The following is a 9,498-nucleotide window of genomic DNA, read 5'->3' on the forward strand; positions in this document are numbered from 1 at the left end:
TTCAGAAAAAAACCCCTAATTTTCAACAGCCTGTTTTCTAATTGCAGGCATGGTTAATAATAAACTAAAGAGCAGTAACTAATCTTTGGAAGTTGTATTGCTGCTTTTCTTTCCTGCCTTCTGCAAGTTTTTTATTAGGCAATAATTACCTATACTCACTCTCCCTGCTGTTAAAACTTCCTTTCATGAAAAATTTCATGGCTTTCATGCAAGAAGGCGATTTCCACATGAACTTTTCTGTAAATCAACAGTGTCTTCAGATTTTAATTTCAAGGAGCAGCAGAAAAAGCTGATCTTGCACATAGTGAATCAGAACACTGAGATGTTTAGAATCCTTGAACAGTTCAAACACTTGGTACAAAACAGTGTTTAAAGTTGCTTCAGTAGAGAATTTTACACAGTGAAGTAAAAGCTTGACTTTTTTCCCCACACACATTTTCAAGGCATTAAGCATGCTTTTCTTCCTAAATGAACATGCCATATAAATGAACCCACTGGGGATATTTTGAAAAGCTTGATGTTCTTCAACCATGCTTTGAAATAGGACCTAGATAGTTCCTTTACACATCAGATATTATCACATCTTTTCTAGATGACTGAGGTTCAAGACAAGCAGTTTAACTGATTTATGAATTTATGGGTTTCAACCTCTTACCTACAACTCTGCCCCCAAGTTAAATACAAGTTAGCATTTCACCTTTCTTGTTCGCTAAGGAAGCAACATTTCATGGTGCTAAAGAGGAGGCTTCCCTTCCCAAGAGTTTATGTGGGGTAGTAGTTAATGGCCATTTCTGGCAGCATTTGATTACTGTGAGGACCAGTTCAGAATGCCATGGCTCCTGTGCTGCTCTCTGACAGCAGCTCTCTGCATGCCAGCTCCACCACACTCCCCGGGCTTTATTCCTGCTCTCCTTTTCCCTTCTTAGACGGCTACAGGAAGCGTCTTCCCTGCCTAATCACATCTGTGCAATCTTTACCATTCCTTTTTTTTCCCGCCTGAGCTGAGAAAGATTCCACACTTTCCTCTTAAGAAGCGTCAGCTGCGAGCCGGTGGTGTAACACAGCAAGTGTTAAACTGAATCTCGGGCAGGAGAGCTCTCCCAAGCTCTAGCCAAAGTTAAAACTCACAGCCGGATTCGCCTCGCTGTCCGTCCCGGGGCCCGTCGCGGCTCTCACCTGCCGGGGTCGGCGTGGCGGCCGCGGGGGCTCCCGGCGCGCTGCAGCTCCAGGTCCGCGGGGCGGGCGGGGGCGAGCGCGGCGGTGAGGCGGAGGCTGAGGCCGTGCACCAGCCGCCGAAGCAGCGTGTCCTCCCGGCCCTTGGGCGCCGACAGCCCCACGTCGTCCCGCAGCTCCTCGGGCGGCACCTCCAGGTTGCCCGCGTACCAGAACACCCACCAGACGAGGCTGAGGAAGATGCCGATGCCGCCCGCGTAGATGAGCAGGTCGGAGAAGAACACGTCGGCGAACACGCCGGCCAGCAGCACCGCCAGCCCCAGCGCGTCGAAGGCCAGCGCCAGCCAGAAGGCGGCCACGCAGCGGCCCAGCCCGCCCGGGGCCGCCATCGGGAGCGGCGCCACCGCCGCCTCGGGCCGCGCGCACCTGAGGGCAGGGCCGGGCCGCGCCCTCCCACCCGAGGGCAGGTGAAGGGCACGCCCCCCGCACCTGAGGGGCCGCCCAGGCCGCGCCCCCCGCACACCTGAGGGCAAGCCCCGGCCGCGCCTTGTCCCCTCCCGCACCTGCGTGCAGGGGAAGGCGGGCACACGCCGCCCCCACCGGCCCCGCCGAGCCCCCAGACCGCCGCCGTGGGACTCGAAGGCTGATCTGTAGCGCCCGATGGTATTTGGGAGCTGAGGGCTCCTTGGGAGTGGTGCACACTGACCTCTTTTTACATTCCCAAGTCCTCAGGCACAAGAACTGTGTTTAGATGTGGGATCTCCTGTGCCCGCTCTCACAAGAGCCTTATATCTAACACCCTATTTAACGATGGCTTAGCCACTGTTCCAGTAACTAGAAATATCAAGCCAACAGGAACTATGACCAGGCCTAATAGCATAGGCACTTTCCACATTTTTGTGGAGGGACAGAGTGCCAAGAATGATGCTGCTGAGGAAGACTCCTCCTCCAGTGACAGTGAGTGCTGTTGGTTTACTGGGATTACAGATTCAATTCCTATAATAGCATTTGGTTCACAAAATAGTTGAAAAGTTTCAAAAAGTTAGGGTTGCAAAAGGGTCAAAAAAAGTTGCCACCACAGATGAAGCAAAATATTTTCATATTCATTAGTGTTTATCACATTTTATTTAGCACCCACTTTCTAGGTAGCCAGTACCTTGATATGAGGATGTCCTAAAAAGGAGATGTGGTAGGGTTTTTTGAATGACAAATGAGGCTGTTTACCTCCTGTTGATTAATACTGTCTCTTACCACCTTTTTCCTATTTGGAGTTTTTAGCACTAGGATTTTTCAACACAAATCTGCCTTGTATTCTCACTCTGTGGAGGGCAGACAAGTGATCATACAGAGAACAATTGGGCAGTTCTGTAAAATTGCAAATATATCACCTTTCAGTCCTAAGTATGTATTTTTCATGCCTTTACTGGGTGAGTTCACTTGCCTGGCACAACTGGAATTCACATAGCCTTTGGCTTTTCTCAGATGGAAGAACAATGGTTCTGTGACCATCATGCAGGAATACTCTCAACTGTTCTGGTAGCAAAAATAAAGCCCAAAACTGAAGGTAAGATTTTCCCTGATGTTGCAAAGTATATATGGTTAAAGGAAAATTGTCTTGTGCCTTTTTAACTCACCAATACCCTAGGTAAAAACAGCTAAAAATTAGAATGTTTGGCTTGGTACCAGGCTGCTAACTTGAATATCTAAGACCAATAGCTGCCAACCTGTCTTTATTATACTGAACAATTTTTTAAACGATAGCAGCTATTTCACTTTTAAAAGCACACATAGATTGCTGCTCTTGGCATCCATGCTTCTTGCTTCAGAAAGATGGCACTTATTATTTTTCAGCCTTTTTCCCCTAAGATAGCCCTATCTCTGCCCTTTGACACTTGAAAAATTTGAGTGTTTTTGGTTTGGGCCAGGAAAAGATAAAAGATGATGGGGCCTTTAAGACAGTGAGTATATTTGTACAAGCTTGTACATTAGAAAGAAACCACTGAATCATTACAGATCTTGGTGGAAAAAAAAGCTCTTGGGATGAGATTTCTTAAAAAGGCATTTTACTTCATCAATAAATTTGTTTACTGAAAATACACCACTGAATGATGATATAAAATGTGTTACAACAGACAATGTTCATGCTGACTGTGGCACGCACACCTTTTTGGGTGCCTGCCTCGGTGATTTTGAAGACTTCCTGGCTGACTGCATTGACTTGCCAGCTTTGGGTGTTGCAAAACACTTTGCTTCAGGTTTTTTTGGAGTCTTTTTCATATCTTTTTCTTTTATTGTTTCCTTTGGCTTGTTGGCCTGCTTGGCTTTTTTGTCTTTTGATGACTTTTGCAAGTCTGCACACTCTTCTGTAACCTCAGGTTTTGATTTTGGAGTCTCCACCACTAGAGACTGTCTCCTTCTCTTACCAAGGGGTGTTTTGGTTTTCTTGCCCAAATTGTCACCTTTTTCTGGGCTTGGTTCCATTTTCTGTATTTAACAAAAACAAAAAAATTACCATTCCACCCAAAAAACATATTTCCTGTTTTTCAGGAAGAAGGATCAGTGAAAACCATTACAAAATGACAAACACTTTCAGTTGAATTCCACCCTAATCTACTTGAAGAGTGCTAACAGATACTGTTCCCTAAGGAGCAATGAACAATTTAAACTCTTCAAAATCTTTAGTTTTAACTGAAATGTGAGTTTCTCAATATTACTCAATAATTACCTTCAGGTCAGCTGAACTTGTTGTTTGTATAGGCACTAGTTGTGGAATTTCTTCATCATCATGATCACCTGGTTCTTGGACTATTTCTACTTTTTCTTTTATCACAGGCTCCTGGGTACCAGCAGCAGCTTTACTTTCTGTTGTCACAGTGACTTGACTTGAATTCAGTTTTTTAGCTGTCTTCTTTGCTTTTTTGGGTTTTGCCTTCTAGAAGTAAATCAGAAGTACATCTCAGACAAATCCCCATACCATCTCTAAATGTATAATAATTGTTTTAATGTGGTTAAAAATTAGATGGCATAGCAACATTAAAGAGTCTTGTTCAATAGACCTGGACTAATCAACCATATGTAAAATATGAAAAATGCATTGCAAGTAGAAGGTTATTATAAATAACTCACAACTATATTAATGTCAGATTACAGTCCCTAAGTTAAATATCCATGGTCCAAATTCATTTCAGACAAATGAACACAAGCAGAACTCATTAGAAAGGAGTAGCCAACTATTATATTTTTAACAAGTATGAGCTCCCCCTACATATACAAACATACGAGCTTGAGAATTATTCAGATGCCACTGATTAACCAATAAATAACAGATGCATGATCTGAATCCACATATACGTTAATGAGTGTACTTTTGGAAGGCAAATAGGGATAAACAATACCGGCAAAGTTCTAAGAATGAATCTCAGCTCCCTTCAGTTTAGGTCTAGAAACACTTTATTTATTTCCAGTTTGCTTTAAAACCTATAAGGGAGTTTTCATAATTTCATTATTATTACTGAGTATTTGAAGCACTGAGACAGGAATGTCTAACCAGTTTTAGCCACAGAAGCCTGGGATCAATTGCTATTACAGTTAAATGCCACATTACAATGCAAAGAAGGAAGACAAAGAATTAGCTGCACCAATTTAATTTATGCAAAGTTTGAAGAAATTTCATTTACCTTTACTTCGCTTTTCTTGAGAGATGGCTGTTTGTCAAGCTCATCCAGGTTGGAGATATTTGCAGTATATATTGGGAGTGCAACTGACTTAAGTGTTTTGAGGTGAAGAATTTTTACATTTTTCCATTTCTGCAAAAACAAAATCAGTATATTATGTAAAAATAAGGCAGAAGTATGAACCTATTCGTCTGTAAGTCAGTCAATCAGAAGTACCTTTGGTAACTTGTTATCAATCACTTTTGCTGCTGCAAGGATATTCTCAAGTATCTCATCCACTTTCATCCCAGTGTGACCTATACGTGCTGTACTGAAAGAAGAGAAGGATAATCTGTATATGTGGGCAAATAAACTTATTTCAAGTTGCTTGTTTAGTTTAGGCATACCCAGAAATGCAAAAAGCCCAGTCATCTGCAATTATCTTAATGTTCATAAAGGAAGGATGGCTATTGCAGAAATCTTCTGTAATAACAGAATAGATTCACATGTATTCATCTTCCCATATTTGGATATGCAACTTCTGCCTTACATTACAAAGCATTACTAACAATTTAGATCCTTTTAGATATACAATACATGAACAAAAATCTTATTAGAATGGAGTATTTTGGAAATAGAAAAGTATTACTAAATTAGATTAAAACTAAGATTGTACATGCTCTTTGACAGTGACAGGTGCCTAGAAATTCCTTAGGTAAAAGGAAAAAGAGACAAAAAGCCCCAGCTTAACAGTAAAACTTTAATAGAACTACTAAATTAATTATACAGGTTAAGATTCAAAACATGCCCTATTTGGAATGGTGACCCTTAACATCTTTTATTCACATATTAAAGGAATAAAAATAACTCACTTGAAATTCCTACAGTTAAGGTAGAACCACCCTTCAAGTGATGTATTAATCGATTTGTACTTACTAACAGCACCCTTTGTTGTTAACTGGAAGTGTAGTCCCTTGGATATGTTTTTCTAGTTCCTTGGCAAGATTTTTGGCTTTCAGGTTTACAGATAAAGGTGCCCTAAAACAGAAAGGGAGAGGAGTAAAAAAAGGAAACAATTAGAATACCCGAAACAATACCAATTTCCCTGTTACTAAGAAGAATTTGACCTTAAAAAAGATAATGCAAAAATAGATTTACAAAGTTTAAAGACCTACTTTTTCTTTTCATAGAAGTGTTTTCCTAGATGTGAGGGCAAAAGCCTTCTAATTCGGTCATCAGACAGAAAGAGATCAAATCTGTTCAGGAGGCGCCGCTTCGCTTCGAACATTTTATACTCCTTTTTGAGGGTTTTGTAGGAGATGATCTGCAATGCAAGCACCAGTTTAGTCCCCACTGCTGAAAATGCAACCAGAAATGCTTCTCAGAACTGCACAGATTAAGGCTGCATAACTGATAGTCTATCACAGTGCATTATTTTAGAATGCTGAAGACAATCAAAAAGTATCCATTTCCTACTGTTTTTAGAATCAAACAATATGGATCTCTTGCATAGAAGCTGAACATCACCAAACAGAACTTCAGTACATGAATAACATCTAAAGGAAGGCTAAATATAACAATAAGTTGTTTTACAATTTTGTTGCTGGTGGCATAAACAATCCAATCCAGCTGCAAAGGGTATAAATATTCAAACACTGTGAGTTTTTCTAGTTGGTTACTCAAACTAAATATTGAACATTTATCTAAAATTTTATCTGATTATTAAAAATCCTGTTTCAAACTGAAGAAATTGTTCTGAGTAAACTTTGCATTTTAGAAACACCACAGTTTGAGTAGTCATAAAAATCTTACTAGAGAATGTGAATGAGAATTAGAATATTAAACAGCAGAAGGTAACAACTGTTTCTATTCTTTTTGGTGGTATAAAAGGAAAGAAATGACAGTACTGTATTATACCATGAAGGGCCTCTCTTACCTGGCTTATACTTCTGATCCCATTCTGGATTAAAAGTTTCTTGTACAGATTTTCAGTCTGTTCTGCTGATAAATTTGGTTCATCCTTTGTGAACAGGCAAATGTCAGCTGTTTCTGGACGAATGCCATGGGGCAGTGGTCTACAATGAGAATATGAGATGCATAAAGAATGTCTAATAAGAGAAAGAAGTTTTCTCCAGAACTAGGACTACAACTGAGAGATCAGTACCTTTTAATAACACAGAGAAGTGCCTGTATTTAGACTCTGTTAACTACTAAATATTCTCAGTGGAACCTATACTTGATAAACATACAAAACTGGAAAAGTGAAACCGTGGAAATCCACAGCTCCAGACACAAGGTGGAATACCTTGTCCTGCCAGCAGCCCTTACCACACGGGTCCCAGGAGGAGGACCCTCCATGCTTCTCACCTTATGCCATGGCTACATCCAGTCATTAGACAAAACTTTGTAACACTCGGGCCCTGAGAAATGGATGTAAACTTTCTCAATGTAGCACAGCTACAGTTTAAAAGGAGACTTCTAATTCATATTCAGGTTTGCTTACCACAAGAAAGAAGTCTTACTAATGATTTGGTGGTGGTGGGTCAAGACACAGAAGTTGATCTATTTTCTCAAGCTTAAGGACTGAGAGGCACATACCCTGTAACTGGCAACCCACAGAATCAGTATTCTCCGCGCAAAAAGCTGGCACAGCCCAGCTTCCCGTTATGCCAAAAGTACGGGTAAAGCAGCGTTCTGACCCCGCAGTTCTTAGTCACGGCATGGGAACTGCCAAGACAGGGCTGCGGCAGTCAAATTCCTTACGCTCAGAATCTGCAAAGTGCTCTTTTCCAAGCCAAAGGACACGAGCAACCCCTGTAACCACGCGGCCGGGTATCAATGCCTTACATTCGGATGACTTTCGCCACCTGCGGGACCTTCCAGACCGTCACCAAGAGATGGACGCTCTCGCTCTCGTTGAGGAGCAGCGCGTCTCCCTTGGCCTTGCGTCTGGCGAAAGCCACGAGAGCCTCCACCGCCTTCTTCACCTGCAACGGCACCACAGCGGCAGCAGCCGCACATCAGGTCAAGCAAGTCAAGCCCGGCCCGGCCGCGCTCCCGCCCGCCCGGCTCCCCGCAGCCCCCGGCCGCAGGAGCTCCCGCCCGGCTCCCCGCAGTACCTGGGCACGGTCCAGGCGCTCCTTCCCGCTCGCCATGGTGCCGCCGCCGCCACGTGCGGCCTCCGCGCCTGCGTGCGCGTCGCTTTCCGGGGCACGGCGGAGCTCGTCCGGGGCGGGGGAGGTCGGAGGGGCGGGTGCTGGAGTTGGCGGTGCTATTGGTGCTTTCCGCTCTTGCGTTCGGCAGCAGGCGTGCATCGGGCGCGGTGGTGCCCCGCGTGTGCGGGATGTGGCGGGCCCGTCCTGTCCTTGCAGGCAGCTTTGCCCCAGCAGGGTCACGGACTAACGGGGCTTGGAGCAGAGCACCGGAGGCCGTCAGTCCATCCCGCTTCGGCACCAAGGCCAGCCAGAGGTCAGGCCGAGTTGCTCAGGGCTGTATCCACCGTGTCCTCACGGTGAAAAAAGTTTTGTCGTACTCACCTTGTTTTATTGATGGTGCTGTCCTGGTGCAACCCCGGATGCTGCTGGCCTTCTTTGCCTCCAGGGGTGGCTCATGTTTATCTGGCTGTCCCCCGGGCGCTTTCCAGTGTTGCCGCAAGGGGCTGCTCCTTCCCAAATGCAGGTTTGCATTTGCGTTTGTTGAGTATTGACAGGTTTGTGTTGCCAGATCTTTCCAGCCTGTACAGGTCCCTTTGTTCATGAGGATAGTGATTGGTCCCGTGCAAACTTTATGTGACCATGCTTCAGGTCACCGATACAGATATTAAATAGAACATGTGCCAGGATAAATCTCCGTTTGTTACTGGCCTTCGGGTGGAGTACGAGCCATTATTTCTGCCCTCCGAGCGAGCCCTGTTATCCAAACAGTCATTACCCATCCAGTTGGCCACCCACCACACCATTAAGTTTAGGAAGAACTGTGCGTTGTCTTCAGATTCCTTCTCTGAAGACTATCCCTGATCGTACTTCATGTATTACTGTCCTTTTGCACTGGAGTGCTGTCATAAGTTCCCTGCTTAGCCAGGCCAGTCTTCTGATAGATCTACTTGTCCTAAGTATCAGGAGGAACTTTTGTGTGATTGGAGGAGGTTGTCCTTAAAGACCTGCTGCCAGCTTTCCTGAGCTCCTTTGCCCTTCAGAGCTGTGCCCCATGGGATCCTGTCCACTGGTTCTCTGAATAAACCAGTGTCTGTCTCATGGAGTCCAAGGACTGTATTCTGCTGCTCATTTTCCTCATACACTGTCTTGAACATGGCTGTTTCCAGGTACTACCATTGGGGCAACTGCTGATTATCACATGTCAAACCATTTCTTCCTTATGTGTGACTAATAAAGGCAGAACTGCTGTTCTCCTGTTCAGTTTAGAAATGCATTGAATGACTACATGGAAGTAGCTTAATTTTGGAATGCTTATTCCATTGAGTTCCATGCTGGATAAATACATTGTTCTGAGATAAAATCTAGCCTGGAATTATTTGGTCTCATTCTCATAGTGCTGTGCGTGCCCTGGCAGCTTTGGGTTGTCTGCATTCATCACACAGGTAAGCTGCTGTCTGGGTAACACAGCTATGCATAACCAGGGCTTAAATATGCATGAAATTAGGAGTCTTAGTCAT

General features: G+C 44.0%; 2 protein-coding genes across 2 annotated transcripts; both read right to left on the reverse strand.

Moving 5' to 3' along the window:
* Positions 1–1,172: 1,172 nt before the first annotated feature.
* On the reverse strand, positions 1,173–1,562 carry LOC309579188 (transmembrane protein 238-like; the record flags this gene model as incomplete). The annotated part of the gene is made up of 1 exon (XM_082292309.1): positions 1,173–1,562. One exon carries the CDS (start codon positions 1,560–1,562, stop codon positions 1,173–1,175), a length of 390 nt encoding a protein of 129 aa, XP_082148435.1.
* A 1,457-nt stretch (positions 1,563–3,019) lies between these two features.
* On the reverse strand, positions 3,020–8,164 carry RSL1D1 (ribosomal L1 domain containing 1). The gene is made up of 9 exons (XM_082292408.1): positions 7,946–8,164; positions 7,674–7,813; positions 6,763–6,901; positions 6,002–6,150; positions 5,763–5,864; positions 5,064–5,157; positions 4,851–4,979; positions 3,899–4,105; positions 3,020–3,657 (listed from the first exon to the last, which is right to left on the reverse strand). Exons 1-9 carry the CDS (start codon positions 8,138–8,140, stop codon positions 3,313–3,315), a joined length of 1,500 nt encoding a protein of 499 aa, XP_082148534.1. The 5' UTR covers positions 8,141–8,164; the 3' UTR covers positions 3,020–3,312.
* Between the last annotated feature and the right edge of the window lie 1,334 nt (positions 8,165–9,498).

This window comes from Coloeus monedula, assembly GCF_965178545.1.
Source record: "Coloeus monedula genome assembly, chromosome: 16".
Taxonomy (NCBI): Eukaryota; Metazoa; Chordata; class Aves; order Passeriformes; family Corvidae; genus Coloeus; species Coloeus monedula.